This window comes from Mytilus trossulus, chromosome 13, assembly GCF_036588685.1.
Source record: "Mytilus trossulus isolate FHL-02 chromosome 13, PNRI_Mtr1.1.1.hap1, whole genome shotgun sequence".
Taxonomy (NCBI): domain Eukaryota; kingdom Metazoa; phylum Mollusca; class Bivalvia; order Mytilida; family Mytilidae; genus Mytilus; species Mytilus trossulus.
This window is the reverse complement of record NC_086385.1, coordinates 43,995,798-44,022,102: the sequence shown is the minus strand read 5'-3', so window position 1 is coordinate 44,022,102 and position 26,305 is coordinate 43,995,798. Positions and strand designations below refer to the sequence as shown.

Below are 26,305 nucleotides of genomic sequence, written 5' to 3'. Positions count from 1 at the left end.
AATTTCGTCCAATGACGGGACAATATCCGAATGCCTTTTTTCTCATTTTTCTCCCAAAATAACTCAATCTGAATAATGATATGAATGGATGACAAATGCAACTATGCACTGTACCTATAGCACACAAAGGCGTGTTGATTAATTTATTGTGGAAAGAAGAGAAGCGACACCAAAAATGAGGTCTTCTCGTTTAATAGTATAGATGTATTATCATCAAGTACAACTTACACTTCAATATTATGAATGAACACGAATGCGGCCACTTTCATTTCAGACGGAAACCGTCTAAAACTTAACTAAAATGGTAAAATTGTGACGATTTCAGTAAATTAGCATGACTTAATGATGCAAATACTGGGTATATGTGCATTGTATTGTCAAAAACAGCCCATATTTATGTAGCAGAATCATTCTACTTTGCAACAAATAGCTTAACGGTTACATTTTTCCAATTTTATAAAACGGCTATATTTTGGGGCCAAAAAGGGATCTTACTAAACCTACTCCTTTATAAAAAAAAATAAGTGAGATACCGTTTAGTTCTAAAAGTGGGACGAAAGATACCAGAGAGGCAGTCAAACTCATAAATGGAAAATTAACTGACAACGCCATGGCTAAAAATGAAAAAGACAAATAGACAAACAATAGTATTCATGACACAACATAGAAAACCAAGAATAAGCAACACGAACTCCATAACCCTTCATAGTTCAATTATATAAAACTAATATATTATCAAGTGATTGAACTGATTGTAAGCAGTTATGAGTATAAAAGGAAACAAAATTTCTGTATTTGGAATCATTTCAAGTTATACATGTATAACAAACATGGTTAGCCAGACATCATATTAAAATTCGTTGGTCAACATTAAGATTTTATGATTAAGTTTACTTTTTAGACACTGTAAGCAAAAGGTCATTTATATTTTATCATTGATTCTTGTTCATCATTAATATGGCCTCAACCTCATTTCCACCAATCATTGGATATCCAGTAGTTTTAGTAATTAGGTCTGTATACTCCTCATAACAGCTTAACTGTATTTGGTGTATTTGGTGTACATAATAACAGTAAAGTTTACATGTCTTTCTGATATTTTTTATTCAACTTGACATTATTTTAATGGATCTTTGTGAGTGTAAATATCCTGATTTACTATCTATACATTGTACCTATGTTTTAGATACGTTTAAATCATTCACAGAGGCCGTTACACAGACAAGACATTTCAGTGTGTGTATTCATGTTAAAGATTAAATTTTAATAAAATATCGTCCTTGAAGAATATTAAAAAAAAGTAACTAATTTTGATAAATTCTATTTTAGTGAATGTTCCAACAACAACAATATATACGCCTGTACGTGGTAAGTTTTTTATTCTATGTTTTATACATTTTCTCAAAGTATTTTTATTTAGTTTAAATGTTGATGGCTCGTTTTTTAGTATATTGAAATTGGAAAACACTTGTTGATACCAAATGATATTCAATTCTCACTTTTTATTTTTCTAAAAATGAATTTTGATTGCTGTATGCAATCACTAGTTCTCATCTAAATAAAGCTCAATTGCTTTGAGAAATAACAAGGAATAACAATCAATTTGTTAAGTTATATATCATTATTTCATTGTGAAATTTTTTTAAGAAGAAACATATTTGATGGTTTTCTGTTTCCTGCTTATAAGTTAATCTTTGTCTCTCACAGTCTTGCGTTTAATATGTTCTTATAGTATCATGTTTAGTAAAAATTATAAATCTGAACTACCGGGTACCAATATTTTGAAATTGATAATTATGTTTATAGGTGAATTAAAAGTAGAAGTAATTATGACAATAAGTGTAACGCCTAAAGAAGACTTGACCAATGAAAAGACTGTGTACTATCAAGAATTATTAAATGAGACTTTTGCAGTGGTAAGTTCATAAACAATGCCCATGAATATCGCATTCAGTCCAACAGAACCTCATTGAATGATATTATAAATATCTGAAAATATGATTTAATACAGTATCCATCTTGGTTTTAAAAGTGACTTGGAAAAAGCATTGTTGTTTTGATGTGAATATTGGATCGTTTACACCTTTGTAATCATGGTAATATATATATAAAGAACAATTCAAAACAGTAATGGAAAAACATGTATAAAGTAAAAGTAGAAAAGTCATAACTTTAAGAAGACTACACCATGACCAAGAGTAAACAGAATAATAGAACAATCAGAAGTCAACAAGAATCCTGCTTTCAAAAAGCCGATGGTCTTATAACTAATAGCAACATGAAATTCATAAATCTAATTATACATAAATCTTCTGAAAAAGTCGATTTATATTTCTAGGTGAAATAGAGCAAATATTGATAACAAAATTGTTTATGAATTTAAATTGTATTATGTTAATGGGATTGAAGCGTACGTTCACCTTTTCCAGTTTGTGAAAACGTTTATTTTTTTTACTTTTTAGTTGACAACATACTACTCTAATTCAGCTGCAACAAAAGACAACTTCATAAAAATAGTTGTGTATAGAATAAGGTAGGAGTAGCTTCACATAGTCTTTATATTCCATTGAAAGTTGTAAATAGAATAAGGTAGGATAATTAGAAGCTACAGCTACACATATACTTTACTTTCGGAGACTTGACAATTGTATATATAATAAGGTAGACGAAGCTACAGAATATGCCCTGTTCCATTTGCAAATAGTTCTATGAGAACGGTACCAATACTAATGTATTAAGCACCTTTAATAAATGAAAATTAAATGGCAACAGGAGTTATGAAGTTATCATATTCATGAATGTTTCGTGGGTCTTAATTCATTGCAAACCATTAGTTATGAAATAAAAACGGCACTCTATAAAGAGAACACACTTCTTGTCCTTGTATATTTTGAATAGTCCTTTTATCTTGTTTTGTTAAAGTCTGTTCAAATGAGTACATGAACAAAGCAAATACATCTTTACCAAGAAACTTAACAAATATGTTATTTAACTCAAAAGTGTTGCAATTGTATTGGTTTTTTGAAAGTATTTGTACTTGGGATCAGTGTAGTTATGAGATGTAATTTTTCATTGTTAATACTCATAACTGTGTGTATGAGGAATATGTTTGCTATCATAATGAGAAGACTAATTATGTGACCATAATATTTAAGACAACAGAAGTATATATCATTGTTCAAAAGTCATAGATTTTTTTTTTTATCTGTGTTACAAACTCAAACCGAAAGAAACATGTTAACTATAAGAGGAAAACAAAGGAACAACAAGAAAACATAAGTGCAAAAAAAACGCCAATATACATAGAAACAAACTTTTCGCTAAAACTGCCTTATTCCTGACTAGGTACAGGATATTTAAACAAAATGATGGGGTAAAACCTGGAGACAATATTATAACAATATAGCTAAAATGACAACTCTGTGTGACAAAATTACAGAACAAACACATGTACAGAGGTACAAACTTACAAATAATACTATAGTCATCTCAATATGCAAACCACGTAAAGGAGTTTTGTTTACTGTTTTTCCAAACATTTGAGTGTGAACCATGTAGGTAATTAAGCTGGACAACAAATTCTGTTCATGTTTTCGTGACCTAAATATTATAATCCGTGCTTGACTGAACATACAAAAGTTTGAACAAAAATCAAAGTTTCTTATTCAAAATTGTTTTATTAAAACAAAAATGTTGATGAAATTCATATAGTACATGTACATGACATTAATGTTTTATAACCTCTCTATGTCTCATAAATGCTTCACGATGTTTGCAAGTATTAAAGTTGTTGGACTTTTAGCTTTAGGACCATTTTTTTTTATTTCAGCAAAGGTAGTTTAGTTGTAGATCATGCAGTCATATTGAATTCTAAAACTACAACTGGCCCAAATCAGGTTGCTGCTGCCACTAATAACCTTGTAAATGGTGTTGATATGCTGACATTTGGTGCAGGACTAACTTCTCCGGCTGCAGCTGGTGCCACTTCGGTTGCCATTAACACAGCAGATGGAGTTAAGGGTAATTTATTACTCATGCTACTTTTTTTCTTTTTTCATAGGCTTAGGTATTATTTTAATATATATATATATCAATTCTTTATTTTCCTAATATAAATTATGTTATAGAAATTAAGTCAGAACACAATATGATTTGAAATTCTATAATTTTAGTATTAAACAAAATGATTCGTTCTTCATACTTAGTTCTCAAATGTATATTATTTAGATAATAATACATGGCAAAATCCGTGTCATATGTCGTATCATCTCGAGACACCAATATCAGCCAAAGGTACTTTAGGCCCGAGGGATGATATTTTTCAAGGTTGATACGGCATGTGATACGGATTTTTCCATATTTTATACGCTTTATCATATATTCCAACAGGAGAGTTATATAATATGAACTGTTCACTTGGTTACCTTCAGTTCTACTTTAAAAGCATTAAAAGAACAGCTCAATTACTTTTATTCATATTTTGTTTATTATTGTATTTTTTTGTGTGTTTCGAATTTTTCATAGTTGCATTTAGTGTGCCAAACATATGAAAATTTGACGTTCGTGACGTCACATGTACATACCAAACAATGACGTCATTCAATAAATTACGTCACGCCCGAATGGCCGTACCAATTTTGAGGAAAAGTATGTCGTAAGCTTACATAAACAAAAACTGACTTTATGTAAAAAAAAAAAAAAAAAAAGAGAAAAAAAAACCAAGAATCGGTCCGTAGTACACGGATGCCCCACTCGCACTAACATATTGTATGTGCAGTGGACCGTGAAATTGGGGTCAAAAACTTTAATTTGTAATTAAAAAAAGAAAGATCATATCATAGGGAACATGTGTACTAAGCTTCAAGTTGATGTAACTTTAACTTCATCAAAAACTACCTTGACCAAAAACGTAAACCTAAACTTCGTACTATCATTGTCTATGTTCAGTGGTCCAACGTTATAGTAATTTTCAAATCATTTCATCACTAGAATCTTTTGACAAAATATTTCTTGAATCTCGTCCACTTCACTTAAATTTTGTATAAGTGCCACGTGTACTCGTTTTCTGCATTGATATTCACAAAACATAAATCGTAGAGACCACGTAAACAAACATAATTCTATAGCATAGATTAAATTAAAAGCCATAAATGATTTTAAAACATAAGCAATGAATGTCTCTATTGGTCAGAAGTAATATAGACTGAAAGCAGTAAAATTTCTTGCCATCGTTAAAATGTATGAGGATAGTTGATCACACCACATCGTCTTAATTGGATATGGAAAGAAAACCCGTAATTTACTTACACACCGAAAAGGATATTTACATATATAGACAGTACTAAGCATTACATGTACTTCATTATCATAGAACACATTATAATCATTGTATAAATGTCATCAGACACCAGAACCACACATACACTAATAAACATCATTCCAATTCCGGGGGGGAAACATGCTTGCTGTTTTACAGTTTTGTTTTTCGTTCATTGTTTTGTACCTACATAAGCCTTTTGGTTTTCTTATTTGAATTGTTTTGCATTTCGTGGCTTTTCATTTCCGACTATGTGGCATGGGCTTTGTGCACTGTTGAGTGCCGTACTGTGACTGATAGTTGTTAATTTCTGTGTTATGTGGTCTCTTGGGGAGAGTTGGAACATTGGTAATCGTACCAAATCTGTGTTTATATATACATACTCTCAAATCAACATTTAGAATTAAACATTTGAATGAACGCTAGTTTGATTGAATACTGCTATTCATACATTACTGACATAATATAGTACTGCTCTCTCCAATTGAACTTTAAGATCTTAAATATGTAGTCGCCTGTGAAAATGAAAAACAATTCCTTCAAATGGTTCAATGAATCCTTTTTATATTTAAAAAAAACCTTTTTGCTAGACAAAGTATTAGTTTAAAGGCAGTGACTATTTTGCCAAATCTATATGCTCTGAGATTTTTATCTTTCATTTTTTTACAGTATAGTTTACAGATCTTAGATTTTATTCGTATGCATTAATGTAGCAGTAGACTGATTTTTAGAAGTAATTTCATTTTTTTTTTATGATTTCATTGCTACAAATGTATGCACAATAGTTTTTACTTCTATTCCTTTTTTTCCTTTTTTTTTGTTTCACTTGGACTCATCTACATGCTTTTAAACTATTGCATGTCTCTCAAATATTGTAACACGTGTCTTATATAACTATATGTCAAATACCAATTTGATTCTTGAATGACAATACATATATTCGAAGTATTTTTTTAAGTTTACATTCACTCTTAACAAAGAACCAGCAAAATAACAAATAAACTATATTGCTGGCGCCGGTTAAATATCTCCTTACTATTGAAATATGATATTGTGATCATTTTAATGAAGCTATTTGTTAAATCAAAGACGACAAAATAGCATATTTTCTTTTTTTCCGGAGTTTTAAAAACTCCAAAATTTTATAAAATACTCATCTTCAGTTGTCTACTGTTGACGATTTAATTTAGCAATTTAGCTATATTCAATCAAATCTATCCGACTTTTGCATGTTTCTATAATTTACGTTTTACAAAATTTAGTCCTGGTATCTATAATGAGTTTATTACAACCACTGGATCGATGCCACTGCTGGTGGAGATTTATTTAACTGAGGGTATCACAAACCCAGTAGTCAGCACTGTTTGTGATGACATGACTTATCATTAATATGGTTATATTTATAAATTAAGTTTACAAAATTTTGATTTTCTTGAAATAGGCTTTTCTACCTCAGGCATATATTACCTTAGCTATATTTGGCAAAACTTTTAGGAGTTTTTGTCCTCAATGCTTTTCAACTTCGTACTTTATGTGGCCGTTTTAACTGTTTTGGATTCGAGCGTCACTGATGAGTTTTTTGTAGACTAAACGCGCGTCTGCCGTATTTACAAAATTGAGTCTTGGTTTTCATGTTGAGTTTATTTAAGAGAAAAAATACTTTTATAATTTTCTGATTCATGATATCAAAGAGCATGAGCTACGAGATAAAGAAAAAAAAATGAAAAGTTTTTGTTCAGTCACTCATGAAAGTGAAATTGTGAAATAATTATTCTCGTTTAGTAGAAAGTTTGCATCAGTTTTGTCAACATGAGCAAAGAAACATCGCCATATAATTATGCACTCTCAAGTGGTTAATTTGACCTCATTAAATACGTATTCACATCTACGTTAATTGAAAACTTTAGCTAGCGATGGGTTACGCATGAAATGGACGTGTTCAGAAGTTAAAAGAAAAAGAATGTTAACATTGGAAGTGAAACAATTGGAAACCATTTTGGTTGACTGATTTGATCTACAAAACTCGTTCTTATACAGTTAAAAACGATTAGTATCAGATCGTTGTAACCTATAGTATGAAACCAAACAGACCTAGAAAAATGCAATAACACGAGTTTATGTTTATGTTGATACCGAGTTGACTGTCGGCAGTCTTTGGAAAATCGCCTTAATGGGTAATTGGATTGCGTCTAGACTAAAATATACACAAAACACTGACTCATACTATCCACTCTATGCATCGTGAACCGTTTATTTTCTTTTTATTAAAAATTGTTGAGGGACGTTTTAGTATGCTTTGAGTCGAATATAAAAATTTGAGTCACATCGATGAGTATGATCGACAGCTCATGTGCCCCTTTAAGTTTCAGGCTTAACAACTGTTGTAAGGTTTTAACATCGTCAATTTATTCGTTATCAGTGTTATGCCCCACCGAAGATAGTAGAGGGGCATTATGTTTTCTGGTATGTGTGTGCGTTGGCTTTTCGTCCGTCCGTCCGCCGGTTCGTTTGTCCCGATTTAAAATAAAGTTTTTGGTCAAGGTATTTTTTTATGAAGTTGAAGTTCAACGACTTGAAACTTAGTACACATGTTCCCTATGATATGATCTTTTTAATTTTAGTGAATAATTAGACAAGTGACCCAAATTTGACGGTCCAATGAACATACAAAATAGTAGTACGATTAGGGAATCCGTATACTTGGGACATATTATTGTTATCTTGTAAACTTAACTCGTTTTACTCGTGGTTATTCCAATTACAACTATTAAAAAGTTCGAATGTACTTTGTTATTATTCTTATTATCATTTGGTCAAATTCCACAATCTTTTTGAAAATAAGAAGATGTGATATTTTTGCAAAGAAGATAACTTTCAACCGGATACCAAATGACGTGCATGAATTAATTTTAAAACAAATTATATATAATTATAAATAACATACTGTGAACTATTTCTATGATAAATACAAATGTGACAATAACCTAACAATAATAAAACTAATATTCTATTCTTAAACTACACTCTGTTCATTGTCACTTTCGTCGACGGCATGCTTCTTTTTAATATGCATTTTCAAATGAATTTTCAAGAGATCCTCTTCAATGTCTGATGTCTTGTATTCCCTAGATATCCGAGTTTACAGTCTATATGCGCAACCTTAAACATGTTTTAATCCGGAATATTCATTTAACTTGCGCTGGACATTTAAACAGTTATTGGTAATCTTGAGACAGACAACACATTTCAATAAAAGGGTGTTTTTCTTTAAATTAATATTCAGTGGCGGAGCCAGAGATTTGCATAAGTGGGGGCCCACTGACTGTCTAAGAAGGGGCCCGCTCCGATCATGCTTCAGTGATTTTCTATATACGTGCAATTCAGAAATTATTGCAATGTTTTATTATTGCGAAAAACGCGACCGAGTTATAATCGCAATAATTTACACCGCATTTAAATTTATTTATAAATAAGTAAAGAGAATTTTTCTCAATATCGCAAAAATTAAAATCGCATTTTAGTCTAAAATCACATAATATCAATAATTTCTGAATTCACAGTAAACAATACTTTTTTTTCAAGAAAGGGGGAGGGCAGCAGCCCCTCCCTCTATATCCTTTATTGTCTTCTAACCCAAAAAGTAAATTATGTATTTAAGGAGGCTCGAGGGTATAAAAATTTCAGAAAAAAATTAAACATTTGTTTTCATTACAAATTTTATTTGTTACCTTTTGTAATTGTTACTTTATCATATGATACAAAAATCATTCAAAACAATCAATTCGTGTTGGACCCAGATGACTTTTAAAATATATACATCATTGAAAAAGTTCCAAATTATCTCCCTCTGGTGGAAAAATGCCATTGTTTGGCTCTAAAATTGAAATATCTTTTTCAACTCATCGGTGACCTATATTTTTTAATATAATTTCCATATAAGCTGTACTTAAACTAAATTATTGTAAAATTTTAGCGATTTCTGTAATACATTTCTTTTTTTATTTTGATATTAACTTTATTTCTCCTATTACTTCAACAGAAAAAAACCACTTTTACAAAAAAAATATGCTTCTTTAGAATGCAGATTGTGAGCGCAAATGAGCGGTGACCCCACTTTTTTATTTTATTTTTCTATTTACTATAAGATAAAGTTCATTTATAGAAAAATATAGAGAAATCCTATATAAATGATTTAGACCCGCGAACCCTCTAATTATGTTTAAATTCATTATAGTACTTTTAGCTTCAGCTGAGATATGATTGATAGTGGTTTGGAGAACGTCTGGTGGCAAATACTTTATGCATATTTATGACGGGGAGCAATTAAGAGAATTTATTTCACCTCAGGAAACACGAAATTGCATTGCATGTGTTGTCATTGATAATAAGAGAAACAGGGGGGGGGGGGCGTAATAAAGAATCATAAGACAAATAAAATCAAACGACACCATGAAAATATAGAAGCGACAATGGAAAAACAAAAATATCACAATATAACATTTATAACATGTATAAGTAAAAACAGATTACTACAGGTTCAACACGAAGATTAGGTCTCAACAAAAACCGGAAATATAAAAATATCTCATTGATAAGTTATTCAGAGTAAGCAGACATTTGTGTTGGTCTCTTTTACCAGTCTCGCCGAAATTTAAAAGAGACCACAAAAAGGGACCAAATAAACAATTTCTCGTAGTAAGCATTCTGACCAATAATACGTGCTATTCCGCGATATGTGTATATCAGATATTATTTTAGGTTACCAAAGCTATATTATAGTTTTGTTTCATATTTATTTCAGTTTTCAATGCAAACAAATATTTGTTCTGGTTGAAAGTCACGGATAGTATATACCATGCCCTTCTCTCAAGGCTTTGCTGTTTCTATTTGTATGAGAAAAAAATATTGAAAAGCCTAGTCAACCCCTGTGCTATATGATATAACAATTTTCACGTGATTTTTATCGTCTTTTGTCCTACGATTCTCAAAGTTTATTATAACTCATCGGCTGTAATTTGTTTTCAACTTCCGTAGTAGTTTTAAGAAAATATTAACTTGGCATTTTATACTCGATAGAAAATGCGGACGTGAAAGAAAGCACTTTATCAATGCGTCAACATGAGATTACTTTCCATGGAGGCTATATTTCGGCGAGTTCGTCTTTATAAAACAAAATTAATATGTGTATCTATTTATAAAAAGGATATTTGCATTACATTTTAATGTTGGATCATGTTAATAACATTCAGAAAAGAAATGGAGAATGTGTTAATGAGATAACAACCCGACCATACTTTGTGTTTTAAACCCTCGACATGTCGGCGGTTTACAAAGCAAAAACAAAGGCTTATTTTTCAAATTTCTTCTTTTTAGTTTGTAATACATATAATCATAAATTTTATTTCTATGTATGACGTTTATAATAGCAATATTGTACAAGTTCTTGCAATTGGTGCAGTTTTATTCATCAGAGAATGTATCGTACCTCGGAAGTAGTGGCATTGAATCAGAATTTGATTGTTAGTAAAATGTAGATTTTCGATGTGGCCACAGGCCTCGACCACAATAAATATTGTTGCAAACTGAGTCAAAATGTCAGACAATAAAAATAAGAGTGAAATTATTTTGGTCGAGGCCTTTTGTCAATGCGAATTTCAACAAGGAAGTGTCAAATTCTTCAAGCATTTGGACATTTTAAGTGTTTCGGTTGGATTCCAGGTATTACGTCACATTAATGACGTCACAAAAATATAATTTCATACTACAATAAAAAAAATAACAATATACATAGATATGTTTAAGCCATAAAGAATCCACCTTATTTCTCTTATTTTTTGTCAGCTCACAGGGACAATATTGGCACTTCGTAGTCATTCTCCAGTATAAACTAACTAAAAAGTAAAATCACAAACATATAGGAAAATCAATTTGGAAAGTCCATAATCACATGATAAAATCAAAAAACAAAACGCATCAACAACGAATGGACAAGAACTGTCATATTCCTGACTTGGAATATGCGTGTGAGCATGTCAAAATCTGTGTAGTTATGTCAGCTTTCATAATACATTTCTTGTCATTTCCTGAAGCATTCGAGATTCAACGAATTCTTTGTTTCAGTATGATTGTTTTTTATTTGCGTTGACGTGTGACAATACATCAGTACTTTCATTTAATCTTGCAGCTACAATAACGACATCGACAACTATTTGTGGCACATTCAATACATTAAACACGTGTCCAACAAATCAGGAATGTTCTGTGAATGGGCATGGCGTACCATATTGTGCGTAAGTAAACTGATAATCTTAAAACTTAATTTCATATAAATAAATGTTTTTTTTTATTCTAATGGTACTAAAATCAATTTGCATGGGAAAAAATCTAAAGTTCTTTTTTTTAATTTTTAATTTTTAACGTCTCTTTTATTATTTTAGATTTGAATAAGTCTCACATATCAGACTAACAGAAGAAATAAGACAACATGACATTAGTGTATTTAAAAGATACAACAGGAAATCATTCTACTCTTTATAATCATAAATATTTCCTACATTTTAGATTTGCTTTAATTACACTTCTAAACTGATCAATTTTATCAATTTGTAATTTCTTTTTATTGTTACATGACAAAATGCATTTTATGGTTCTTATTTTTTATAATGCATCTTTTATCAGTTATAGTGTAGCTTTTGTGTTTTACGATTATGTACTATTAACAAGTATTAAACATGTCTTCGTTTTGTAGGTCACTTAAGAGTACAGGTAAGTTCAGATAGCAAACAATTATACACAAAATATTTATACCTTGAAAAATAGATATAAAGTAGCTGCCAATAGAAGTACAGGAATAGCTACAAATTAAATCCTCCAAATAATTTTGATACTGAACATTAGAACCACCAACTATGTCAGGAAAATAACAGTTGTTATCCATTCGTTTGATGTGTTGGAAGTTTGATTTTGACATTTGATTAGCGCCTGTCGGTCCTTAAGTGATTTACTTTCTGCACGGTTAAAAGTGACCAAAAGAAAAATTGCATCATACTCAGTAAGCCTGTACATCTATTAAATAAAAGAAATGAGATATCTAGGTGGTATAAAAATCATGCGTTATACAGATAGATATAATGTAGAAGGAAAGAGAAAAAAATCGTATTCGTCTTAAAGTATGTGTCGTGATAGTAACATACATTTTGGAAAAATGCCCATGGAAATGAATTTTGCAATCAATTGATATTTAATAACCTGCGATTTAAATTTATCATAGTTCGTTCATTGTTATATTTAAATCTAGACGAGTGAACCAATAACTTCTAATTACAGGTTGTTGGAGACATAATTGTTCTTAGAAGTTAGATATACAGAATTATGCCTTCTCATTTCATTTTACTATTTTAATTTGTTTACCTAACATGTCCTAGCTAATAATTGATGTTTAATCTTATTATTAAATTTCAGATAATTTCCCATTGATAATAGGCCTTGGCGTTGGACTTCCTTTATTTTTCATGGTCCTAGTGTTGATCATAGTCCTATGTGTATGTAACAGTAAACGTCATAAAAGTAACTCGTTAAACAGTGATGATGTAGACAGGTGAGAATATCATAGAACTATCAAGTTTACTTAGACTTATTTGCAGTTGGTAAAGTTTTGAATCTCAGATAATCTGTGTTTTTCTTAAATAAACAAACCAATAACAATTTAGTGTTTTGACAAATCATCATATTGTGTAAAACAGGTTACCATTAATCATATGCAGATATGAATAAAGAGTAAACAATAGCTAAGTCTGTCAAAGCTAATCACTTTTAGTGGTTATCAATTAGAACCATGTTATTTTTATGTTCTCTGGTTTTAAGAGTTGTATTAGAAAATTTGCTCATTTAAATGATAGGAAAGAAAATGATGTGAAACATTTAAAAAAAACTTCAACAGGTTCATGCACAGTGTGTTAACCGGGGTACCCGGGTTACTCATTTGAATTAATTTTCTGTACTGTATTTTTGAATAGGATTTAAATAAATTAAAATGTCATGATTTTTTTAAAAGGCAATTATATTTTAAACATTCGTTGGTTTGGTTACTAGATTGTACAGATCCAATATTTGTCTGTCTCCAGTATATAAGTCGTTCAAACATAGATTTATTTCATTTTCTTTCAGAACAATGCCAGCTCATGAAGGATTTTTCACTGGTGCTATTCCTGGTCGATTTAATAGCTGGAATCGCCCTAGAGGTAGTACATTCCATAGTCACTGGAATGATAGGTCTGTAGAGTCAAAAAGAGGAGCATATGATAATGATATGTTTCGTGGAAAAGATCTATATGGGTCCTTATCGTATAAAGAAGCCAGAAACAGATCCAAAAATAACTGAGTTTTTTCGGTGAGTTTTTTTTTATTTATATAGACTGAAGTCATATGGTATTCCAATGATTTTTTAAAAGACCAAATTAGTATGTAAATTTAAGAAGGTGAAATTGAGAATGGATAATAAAGAATATGCCAAAGACGCAACCTGACCAAAGAGAAGATTACAGCCGAAAGCAATTAAACCAGTGAGAAAATCCTGCACCGGATGTGGTCCTCAATAAATTATGTACTGGCTCAGTAAAACTGGACGTCACACTAAACTCCAAAACATATAAATGAACAAGAATTTAAAAAAAACCGTACAGGACTAAAAAAAAAACAGAGACTCCTGACTTGGTACAGAATGGACAGGTGCAAACATGCAGGTGGGTTAAACATGTTTTGTTAGATATTAACCCTCTCCATATATATATAGTTGTTCTAGCCTGAATAGGTAAAATGTAAAAATTAATACTTAAAATCGATATTATGTTAGAATTAGAAACAACAGTTAAAGTGTGATCAAGAGGATGCAAATTAAGGTAAAAAAACAACAACAACTGTGGAAATCGTTTGTTTTCCTGTGAATGTATCAACAGTCATAACATTACGAATTTAGTCAAGATGTGACAACTAAGAATATGCGTCATTTGGTCAAAACAGATTGAAGTCCAAAAAACTTTTAGTTAGGAACTTTAGACACAGAAAAATATTAGTCAACCATGCAATTTATGATGATTATTGTAAAGTTACAAATTGTTGGAAGCAGTTTTTTGTGTAAGGAGCACATCGATGTTGATAAAATATGTAAAGTGTGATCATGCATATGTGAAATCTGCCAAATAAGATATATAAATACCATAAAATGAGGCATATAGTACATGTAGTACATGTATTATGTTACTGCTTACAGATTTGAAGTTGACAATTTGAAAACCAAAATTACAACTAATAACAAATTAGAAATTAATGCAACTGTTTTTCCTTACATAGAAGAATTAAAATTGAAAAACGTATGTTACTTATTAGGATATTTATATAGTTTCAAGGAAAAATTGGTTATTATCAATAATACATTTTGTGGTGAGATGCTTTAACAGGTTTGATTGACAAAATACATAGATTTTTACTGAAGACGTGATATATTTTGTTCTTGTGTTTAATAATTTGCCAATAATTTCATATTATTGAATAAATCTCGAAAAGGTGCAGAACAATAAAATGTTGTTTTAAAGTTTATTTGCTTCATTTTGTATATTTTTATTTCAGAAGATAGTTGGAGGTCCAACAACTAATGCATATATAATTTGGAATAGTTGAATACATTTTAACAAGTGTTCGTATAACATGTATACGAGGCCTTTCGTCTAATCATGCGACAATTTTAAAGATATTCTTCATATGATGAAATAGAGACATAAACGCATTGACATTACGAATTATGTAACTATCATATTGTATATATATATATATTCCGAGGTCAAAATTATGTTAAAAGTGATTTGTGAAAAAGAAATAATGAATTTCATATATTTATAAATAATAATTTTTATACTTGACTGCCGCTCAATTGTAATTATTTTGGTGTCATCCTGGTTTGCCCACTTTTAATTACATGTATATGTAAACATAGAGGGAATTGTTGTTTTAACAATTATAGTTTATTTCTGAATTACAGTCATATTTTTTACCTTTTATTTTACCTGTAAATGTTTAAAAGACCATTACAATCTGCTATTAAATCAAGGAAAATATGCAAAACTTTTCTAAATTTTATGTATTTTTGGCAGGAAAATGTATTTTTATTCATACAAAAACTAGGTGTATACTTGAAATGAATTATTATTCCAATTTATCAAAAATTGTTTTAATTATTGGTACATTCGGAAAAAAAAAAGATAAAAAGTAAAAGAATGAAACTAAAGATTTATTAGAATAAATCTCTTTGAATATCTTTGACTTTATTTAACTGATTTTTTTTAAATTTTAATAAAATACACTGTAACAAATTTTTTATATAAAACATATCCAATTAATTCTAACAACTAGAATATAAATGTAACTGTTCGGTATTCAAGCTATAAATATGACACAGTTTGAACAGTAATCTGTAATCGTATGTTTTTTAACTAGTTATATATAGAAATTGTTTTACAGTCTCTCATAATTCTTAATAGAATGGTACTTGTATTTTATATTTGTGTATTGTCTGTTTTATATTGTGTTTAAACTCTGTATGTACTGTATATTTATGTATTGCAAGTAGTGAGACTTTAATAAAATATTGAATCTGAATCTGCATCCAAGCTAGCATTTTCTTTAAAAAAAAAAACCACCAATGATAAAATATTTTTCAGTTAATAATCATGATTGCTAACAACACCAGTTAGAACTTCAACCAAAAATACTATTTACTGACTATGAGACAGCAACCAACAACGCAGCACGAACAGTGTGGCCAAGGGTTAATGTGAAAGGCTGCTACTTCCACTTCACCCAGTGTATTTGGCAAGTCACAAAAAAATGGACCACAGTCCTATTATGAAGAAAATGAAGACATAACTCAAAGTTCTGATAGGGGGAGCCGCTGTACTACTTCTTGTTCCACCCCCACCTTGTTGGGGAAATTTGGCTAAACACTAAAATAAACATTTGAGAAACTGAAACATACTGGCTACAACTTCATTTACAGAATACATGACAGAGTTCTGGGTTGAAAGCTACCGTTTTCTATGGAATCACTATTTCACCGAAGGATCCCGCACCACAAATCACCAGGAAGGATGGCACAACAAACTTAAGAGACTCAAACATGCCCATGCAAACATCTACAAGATCATTGATGTCAGCTACTGAAGAAGACACAAGCACTAACAGAATGCATCATTATCCAGTATGCAGCAGGAGGAGCCGGCCCATCAAAAAAGATGACGATACAGAGTAATAGAACCAGACTCCAACTACTGAAAGAAAGATTCCAATAAGGACTAATCAGCGTGGTAGATTACTCTGACACAGCCGATGATCGATCCCATCTTCTCCATTTGAACTGGACAATGAAGTGAATACTTTGTAAATATAATGTTTTGTAACTTTTGATGTAAATATAAAAGATTGTATTTATTCTCATTTTACATATTTCCTTATGCAATGCATTTATAAAATTGATTAATTTATTAAATTATGTTTGCAAAAAAAGAGATCTCTTATTAAATGTATTTTTATCATGAAAATCATTCAGAAACTTATGAACTATAAAGACATTTTTGTAACTGAATATTGTTTTTTTGTTATTTGATGTGTACATGTATGTTTGTTGAATGAATTTATATTAAATTAATGAGAACAAATATTTGATTTCTTTAATAATTTTTTTATACAAAAGAACAACCTGAATAAGTAGAAAACATTTACATACTACATACCTGACCATACCTAAGTTGGAACAGACTATACAATTGTATGCTCATTAAACCTTTTGTCCTTTTTGTTTTCTTTACTAATAGATAATTGGTAGAATTAAAAGTGGGCAAACCAGGAGTAAACCATTATTTTAAGGTAAAATATTATAATATAAAAACTGCTTTATTATAAAAAAGATAATAGAAAAATCAAAATGTAATCACACAGCAATACAGGTGTATTCTGATAAACAGAAACAACGCAGGCATGTTGATTTAGTTTGTGCATATTTATCCAGGGTTTTATAATATAAAAGTGTAGATACATGTATGATATATGGAAAAAATAAGTAAATATTACATCAGTCTGATTCTTTTAAATTGTAATTCATGTATTAAAGAATAAATGTGATTTTGAAAAAATAGGGAAGTTGTTTTTTTCACTGTTTTGATTTTTTCATCACAAATGCTATCATCATTCTTAGAGTTAAAATGTACATCACATATTGATCATCATTTTAAGCAGGGTTTTTTCTGACTTTTTCTCATTTTATGAAAAATATTATTACCTCCATTAAATATTTAGTGTAATCACTTTAAACGATAATGTTTATCCTAAATTGGAAACAAACAATACTTCTTTTGCAGTAATGTCAAAAACACGTTTATATATACAGAAATTGATGTTTTCATACTTATTTATTGAACATTGCATTTAAAATTCTCTAAAGTGTGATTTTTTTGAAACGGTCAGTTTGGGATTATAAATCAAAATTAATATTATGAATTGTCATTGCAGAATCTTGTTATTGATATTATGTTTTTTTCTTCAATATTGCATTTGTCAAAGAATATTTCCCATTTTTAAGATATCTGTTGGATATATGAACTTGACGTGCCATACAGATACGTTAAACATCAAATTTCTTCCCTGATACTTAAAAAAAACTAAATATTTGATGTACAAAAGTGTTTTAAATATTTTTCATTTCGGAATCTATATTTATACTCATTCCAGCTTTTAAAACAAGTCACTTTGAAAACAAATAAATATGTGAAAAATTTCAAACAAAAGTCATACGTATAGGAACAGTGGTGAGTCTGAGGACCGTCACCTTTTATAATTCTACGTAAGCTTAACTTTTGATCATTGAATCAACTGCAGTTCATATTGAAAGTCAATACTTTTTTATTCATATTTGGAATAGTTATTTAATGTGGTATGGTTGCCTCTCGCTATCTTTGATTGTAAATAACTCAGAACCTAAGATATATATTTTCATTTTAATTAGCACAATTTGATAAGAAATGTAGATTATTAATCTGACTTATCATTTAAATGAATACATTTGTTATGTTCAACTATAAATATAAATATAAACCGTAGATTATTTTTGCTTGAAATATTTTTATGTTTTTGATATTAGCATTATCATGGGAGATAATTCTGAAGTGGTGCATTTCTGCAGGAATCAACCAATAGATTTTCCTATTTCATATTTAAGCCGAAAAAACGTATGGTGATGCTATCTTTTCTTTTGTTCTTATGACATTTTCAAAGCATTCACTAAAAGCTATCTTCTCGTATTTAATTTTAATATTACATCATTTAGATTAGCTTCTAACCACATTATGATATTTTTTCAGTGTAATCAATCAAATGTTGACACATAATGTTATGACTACTATCAAATACATATAAATTTATTTGTTCATCCTCATATACTGTAACGAAACTTTGTGATGATTTATTTTGTTTTTCGTTGAAATCGCTTTTTTATTTGTCCTAAGATGTGATTGTCATTTACTTAAAAAGAAATTGTATTTTTTTTATATAGAACATACTCTAATATGACGTCCTTATTACGCTTTGTTAACATAGCCGTGTTCTAATGAGCACAAAAAATATTTTTGACACATGCGCACGGACTTTTTATGTTAACGTTATTTCCATCGTTATCCTTTTAAATATTTACATTTAAGCAGCATAACTTTTATTTTATATTTTTATCAAACAACATATATTTACCCTGGTCGTAGTTTTTAAACTTATCAAATATGAAAAGTAATATACAAACTCCTCGGGGAGGAAACGGGAACAGCCAAACAGTCTTACGGTATTTTCGTACGCTTCGACCTATAAATATACTGTATTTGTCATGTTAGAATCGAAATAATTCCTTCATGTCATGCTTTATGCTCATTTTAACATGGGTAGGCATTATATTTGACCACATTTTACACCTCGCTAAATATGGTAGAATAATAAATAGCTGACCATTTGAATTAAATGTAAGCAGTTCATTACGCAATAGTTAATAATAGATTTGAATTATCTATGATTAGTTTATTTTAAATATAATAGAAGACTGCACAGTAACAGAGTCATTTAATATATCACAGAAGAAGGCAATGTGGCAAAAGTCATTTTACATTTAAAATTGGAGTTATAACACCTGTCCTGAAGAAAGAAAAAATGCGATGTATGTAGAAAACTACCTAATAGACATCCGTTGGAGGTCTGGAAGTAAATTCACCAACGGACTTCTACCGGACGTTTAACGGATAAAACAGATGTTGAACGAATGAGAAACGGACTTTAACGGACGTATAACGGATAAAACGGATGATGAACGGATCTGAAACGGATAAAAACCTTTTGAAAATTTCGCGTCAGAAATGCCAATCATTGGTATGCCAGATTTCTTAAGGTTCATGAATTTTTATTATTCATTATCGATCTTAGAGTATAGGCACGTCTTCACAATCAAGTAGTTCTTATTCAGGCCAGACACTGCCCTTTGATGGAATTTTGAAGAACAAACCAAAACCAGTTACACAGAAACATTTTGAATATTAATGCAATATACATGTATTATGTTTGGCGCCTTTGATTTTTCCGTATGTCTTATTCATCCGTTTTATCCGGTACGCTTCCGTTAGGTGTCCGTTTTATGCGGTACTCGTCTGCTAGATGTACGTTGAACATCTGTTTTGTCCGGTACGTGTCCGTTTCTCGTACATTGCATATCCGGTGTGTGTCTGTTATGCATCCGTTACACGTCCGTTTTATTCGGTCAGTACTTCAACGGACTCCCCAAATTTTTTAAACGGACAACTTTTATTTTCTTCCGTTAGGCACCCGTTCGTGCTATCCGGAAAGGTATAACCGAGGCTATAATTACATGTTTTGTCTTTGAATAGTGTTATTATTAGTCAATTTTATCTTATGCTATATAAATCAAAATTCATTTATGCATATATTTTCAAATATAAGAATAAAATTATGTTTATAATAGGGTATTTTCTTGTCTTAATACTAACCTAATGCAATGTTCTGGTATATTACTTATTGCTTATTATGTTATATGTTTACTCTGTCTTAAATGCTTTACAAAGAAGAAGAAAATAAGAAATATGTGACCATTTAAAATCATTATTAAACAAATAATATATTGTACAAAGGATGAATTCTGGTATCTAATGAACTTGTATACTCAGTCTGGTACTTTGAACAAAATGCAGAATTGTTAAAAGCCTCTCCAAACAAACTATGATTCTTATTTTATGATTAAAATATTCTTACACTGTTTCGTATAAACTCCATCAGAGTTTAGAATGCTGGAAAATCAAGATGTAATTGGACATCTGAACAAAATATTGAACATTCTCAAAATGGAAGAGACACGATTTATCTCTAAAAACAAAGTATATATTTCATTTACATCTTCTTGACATATTTCATTCAGGGGCAACGATTTCAGGGAATTTTAAGGCTGAGACAACGGTGCAACCGCACAACATAAAAACAAATCATATTGAAACATCTTAACATAAGAACAAACTATATTACAAAAGATCAACATAAGAACAAACTGGATTACAAGAACACAACTATAAGAACTAGCTATATTGCAATAGCACAACAGAAGAACAAACTGTATTACAATATCACAACATGAGAACAAACTATATTGCAATAGCACAACATAAGAACAAACTGTATTACAATATCACAACATGAGAACAAACTATATTGCAATATCACAACATAAGAACAAATTACATAAATCAGTTGAAGAGACTGAACTAATCAAATCGATACAAAGGGGTCAAACACAGACTGTACGTGATAGTGTATTTATCAATCCCTCATGCCTAACAACTATATATACACTAAGTACAGATCAGAGCGCATTCGAAGTTTCTGTCATCTAGTTCATATTCAATAGCTACTAATAAAAAAATCATGCATCTAAAATGTGAATCAGTACACACCTAACAAACAATAAATTTAATGCTTAGACGTCATTAACAGTCAGCGTAAACATGATCTCAAAATAATTGTAGTACTATGAAATAACATAATATGTGTATGGGCATGATATTTATTAATCTACTGATAACACAACCAATATGTATACCAAAAAAATATTATTCAAAGATTTAGTTCAGTGTTAAATTGGTAACCTTACAGAATAAGTTTATATGGATATTATCTTAATTTCAGGGCTCTTTTATTAAACACATGATATAAATAAAGGCAACAGTAGAATACTGGTGTTCAAAAGTTATAAATCGATATAGAAAAAACAAATCCTGGTTACAAACCAAAACCGAGGGAATAAATCAATTATAAGAGAAAAACAAAGAATCAATAGCTACACCAAAGTGCAAAGAAAACAATTAAATAAATGTATAATTAATCCTTGACAGTTAGCATTATGCCACAATTCATTTTAAGATACAGCGAAACCTGTCGAAACTGAAAGCCTGTCTAAACCGAAAACCCCTCTAAAATGAAAACATACCTTAACCGAAAACCATAAAACATACGTCCAGTCATCTCAAATTTAATCTGTTGGGAGAATAAATTAACCTTATAAAAAATAACCAGAGCACAAAATTGTATTTGTTAAAGAAACTTACAATACAGCTGCATATCAAATATTATGACTTAAGGTGGTACCTAACACTATAGGGAGATAACTCTGTAAAGTCAGCTAAACGTTTTAATTACTTTGTGTTGTAAAGGGAATATTAAGCTTCTCAATGATAAAAATTGGTGTTTGCCAAACTGCTATATAACCAGTGTTTTCTGACAAAACGGTTGGTTCAAAATGTTTGAAATTTTTAAATTTTTGTTAAAGGGTCAAAGATAATACTTTGTCAAAATTCTATTAAAATTAAACGAGCCAAATAAATTTTAGTGAAAGTGTTAGGTACCACCTTAACATAAGCGATTTCTCTTAAACGGATATTATCACAATTTAAACATGTCAACTATGCAAATCATTTAAAATCAGTATATCATGACTGTGTGGGCAGAGTCAATTATTTTCCTTGAAAATAAGCTGTACCAATGCCAATTCATCTTCAAACCTAACATATTTGACATTCCACATGTGGTTCAACTTAAACTATCAGGAACTAATACATCTATTAAATGTAAGCAAAAGTTTCAAAGTCAGAGATAGTGATTAAGGATGCAGGGTTGAATAATCTGTTACAGAATTGAAAGATGTTACTGTTGATACAACTGCATACCAAATATCATTGACATTCTAAGAGTTGTTCTCAATAAACGGGCCTGCCTTGGTGTAGTAGCAAGCGCAGCGGACTACAAACCAAAAAAATCCTAGTTTGATTTCAGGAACTAAATGTTCGACTCTTTCTTTACACCATTTGCAAGTATGGTCTGAGAAACGTTGATAGTCAGTCGGAAGGAAACGATAAATGACCCGTGTTAAGAGAGAGCAATACCATTTGCACGTTTTAGAATCCCTTGTAGTTGTCGACATAGAGCAGGCTAATGTCATTACAAGGCAGCACTCGCACCCGCAAAGTGCAGAGGGATTAATATAAGTTGTACTAATTTTTTTTCCAGTAAATATGTTTAAACTAAAAACTGACCTAATAAAAAAACTAATACATCGACGCTTCCGACGCCGCTGACGCCATCGTTATTTAATTACTCCATAAAAGCGAGATAAAGAAAAATTGTATCTATATATCATTATCTTCAGTCTATTTAATCTTTAGTCTATCTATATAAGGAAAACATATTTCTAATAGTAAATTGAAACTTGTTATTATGGATTTTACAAATTACATAACAATATTTTAGTGAGTTCATAAAATCACTTAAAAATTCAGGGACTTTTCGAAATCACTAATCTTTTTGTAAAATCTCATAATTACAAATACACAAATACATTAAATAAATAAAATAAATTTCATTATATACACGACTTAATCTTTCTTCTATGTCAACTCAATAAACCATGAGTTTTGTCATGTGTATAACAGCAACAAACATTAGTTAAGTATTACTTGATTTTTTAAAGCTACAATCATACAAAGGCGTTTATTTCCTGACAAAAGAAACCATCATCCCTTGTGTAAATTATTAGGCCGACAACACGTACTAGTTAAAGTCGTTCTTATTGAATCCAATTCACTGACAATGTGTATTTCCTTTTTGGTTTTTTAGTGAAAATGAATGAAAGGTGCTTGCTCTTATTTCCAAATTGCACTACCCGCAACATGATTTACTGAGCCTGAATTAAACGAGTTGTACAGTAAACATTGCCATCCGTTGAATACAAACGCAGCACATACATGGTCCGTTAAACAATAGTCTGCGCAACGAATTTTGCTTTGGCTTATTGTCACATGGTATGGTTGATTCTGAGGTTCAACGTCTAAGCCATTTAATAGAAAAATTCTCTGAGTTATGTCCCCTGAAAAAAATTAAATTAACATATATAATGAGAACAAGGTTATCAATAACAGCAGAAAAATTGATAAATATATTTATATGTGCAATATATGGTGCAGAAAACAAAAAAAGTTTACCTTTTTAAAGTATTTGCTGTTACTAGTATGCAATATATAGTTGACATAGCGGTCGTTGTGTAAACTTTAAGTTTATGAATTATCACAACTTTGTTTTCATTTTTGTCTTATTTGATTACCGAAAAATGTCATGGAAATGATAATGAAGTCATTTTTCTAGGTTACATTAGCTTCAGATTTTCTTGTATACGCCTTTGGCAAATCAAGTACCTCGAATCAAATTGTTTACTAAATATATATATTTTGAACACGAACGCTTCAGTGGGATATATTTACGACAATTGAATAATTAGAAAACTAGGGTTACCATTATCCAAACAAAACCCAAAAGCTTTTGGGTGCTTCGAATAAGATACATATTTGCACTGAATTAGCATATATATATATATATACAACTCGTCTAAACATCAACACAACAATGTTAAATCTGTAAATTTGCTTTCGCAAATATATATATATTTCTTTAGGGACCAACTGAAGGAAGCCTACGGGTGCGGGAATTTGTCGCTGCATTGAAGACCGGTTGGTGATCTACTGCTGTTGTCTGTTCTAATGGCGGGTTGTTGCCTCTTTGACACATTCCCCATTTCCATTCTCACTTTTCTCTCTGTTCCTAGTGACACCAAACCATTATCATTACCATTATATAGAAAACACTGTTTTCCATATTTTATGACAAAGATTGAAATGGTCAAAAGTCACAGAGTTATTGAATCTTCATGAATTTTGTGTCCGTTACTTTTTACTGTTAGTTGTTATACCTGCGTTAACACGCGATGTCGATATAGGTGGATAGGTTGCACTAATAGTTGTTGATGTATCTGGATAAGTTGCACCAATGGTTGTCGTTGTGCTGTCACCAATCTGATCAATATCGTTTGAAATCGGGAATCTATTGTTTGTTGGATCTATTAAAAGAATTATCGGAATCATATCGAAAATTGCTGTCATAGTTTAGGCAAAAAAGGAAGAGTAAAATCGCAACATTTTTGCAAATTACGCAATATTTTGTAGTTTATTTGAGTCGCATAAAAATGTTGGTATTTTCAGATGGCGTAATAATTGAGTTGATCTTTTAATTGCGTATAGACTACCAATTAGAAAGAAAAAAAACACGATGACATGAATAAACTCAACGAAGTACATTTGTAAAACCAACAGAAAAAGGTTCTTCCATTTGTAAATGCTATATAAATAATAAAAAAAATGTAATTTATCTATAGAAAGATAGTGATTTGATTTGTTTTATTTTTGCTTTTATGGAGTTTTGCTTTCTTAAAGTATAAGAATAAAAACAGACTATATAATGTATGGACTTCTTTATACTGTGAAAGACTGTATTTCTATTTAACATTTTTGGTTGCTGTCACATTTAGCGTATAATTCACATCGTCTTTTATTAAAATGCACACGTTTGTAATGTATTGCGAAACTCCGAAACAGTGGTGACGTTGCTTCGCTATCAACGTAGCGTCTGCCACTACTCGGCCGTTTCGTACCGTAGAAGGAGAGTAGCGGATACACCAGAGGATTGCCAATTCCGTAGCAAGGAGAACGTAACCACTGTTTCGGAGTTTTATTTAATGCACGTGATATCTTACATTGACAGAGAACATTGTCTTCTGTAGTGCAGTTTGTACTGTTCCATTTGAACTCTTTTCCGACTATAATTACACACTGCGCTATGTCCAATTTATCTGGTTCATTTATACTCCAGTCTGTAAACAGTGCTGGTGTTCCATCGCTCCAGGTATAATTGGTTCCGTTCAGTGTTAATCCGATCCAAAACGTTTCTGACACAGTGCTTCAAGATATATGTACATTAAAACATCAGTAAAGGTTTGTGTTGTGTTACGCAAATTACATATTTATTTGTTTGATTTGATTCGGTAACATATGTTTAAATAAAATTGATAAACTATTACACACATGTATCGCCCTTTTGTAATTTTATAGTAAAATGCAAATGTTAAAATTGAGATTCTTGAACGTGTAATATAAGCAGTTGAAGTAAAACATCAATCATGCATGGTATTACTTACTTTTGTGTATTTAGCGCATTTTTTGCGATAATGGCTTCCTCTTGAGTTCTCAAAAGAGCCGGAAGTAATGCATACTTTAAACACTCAGCTTCTGCGTCTGCGTATGGCATACCTAACATTATTGACAGATAGTTCACTAAAAAATAAAGAAATTAAAGTTAAAATCTTGAGCAACGAACATGCATCTTCAGGAGGGGTATGCAATTTTGAAAACATTGTTGGGTTCTTACTTGAAAGAAACAAAATAATTCAAAATTAGATTGTCTCCATCGAAAATAAGTAAATACAAATTATATGAAAACGATACGATCTTAAAAAAAACACTTTGCAAA

General features: G+C 30.5%; 2 protein-coding genes across 2 annotated transcripts; one reads left to right on the top strand and one right to left on the bottom strand.

Moving 5' to 3' along the window:
• Positions 1-1,829: 1,829 nt before the first annotated feature.
• LOC134694403 (uncharacterized) lies at positions 1,830-15,152 on the top strand. Its single transcript, XM_063555412.1, has 8 exons — positions 1,830-1,916; positions 2,463-2,533; positions 3,830-4,020; positions 11,502-11,607; positions 12,066-12,082; positions 12,779-12,914; positions 13,484-13,706; positions 14,942-15,152. Exons 1-7 carry the CDS (start codon positions 1,830-1,832, stop codon positions 13,695-13,697), a joined length of 822 nt encoding a protein of 273 aa, XP_063411482.1. The 3' UTR covers positions 13,698-13,706; positions 14,942-15,152.
• An 8,340-nt stretch (positions 15,153-23,492) lies between these two features.
• LOC134695523 (uncharacterized) lies at positions 23,493-26,100 on the bottom strand. The gene is made up of 4 exons (XM_063556805.1): positions 25,974-26,100; positions 25,533-25,735; positions 24,693-24,839; positions 23,493-23,816 (listed from the first exon to the last, which is right to left on the bottom strand). The coding sequence occupies exons 1-4, from the start codon at positions 26,090-26,092 to the stop codon at positions 23,593-23,595; spliced, it is 693 nt and encodes a 230-aa protein (XP_063412875.1). The 5' UTR covers positions 26,093-26,100; the 3' UTR covers positions 23,493-23,592.
• Between the last annotated feature and the right edge of the window lie 205 nt (positions 26,101-26,305).

Excerpts from the sequence above, each read along its gene's own strand:
- LOC134694403 (XM_063555412.1), top strand. The coding sequence starts at position 1,830 with ATGACAATAAGTGTAACGCCTAAAGAAGACTTGACCAATGAAAAGACT. Across the intron at positions 4,021-11,501 it reads CACAGCAGATGGAGTTAAGG|CTACAATAACGACATCGACA; the intron begins GTAATTTATTAC and ends TTAATCTTGCAG. Across the intron at positions 12,915-13,483 it reads AACAGTGATGATGTAGACAG|AACAATGCCAGCTCATGAAG; the intron begins GTGAGAATATCA and ends ATTTTCTTTCAG.
- LOC134695523 (XM_063556805.1), bottom strand. The coding sequence starts at position 26,092 with ATGTTAGGTATGCCATACGCAGACGCAGAAGCTGAGTGTTTAAAGTAT. Across the intron at positions 24,840-25,532 it reads AGACAATGTTCTCTGTCAAT|ATCCAACAAACAATAGATTC; the intron begins GTAAGATATCAC and ends TTCTTTTAATAG. Across the intron at positions 23,817-24,692 it reads GACATCGCGTGTTAACGCAG|GGGACATAACTCAGAGAATT; the intron begins GTATAACAACTA and ends AATTTTTTTCAG.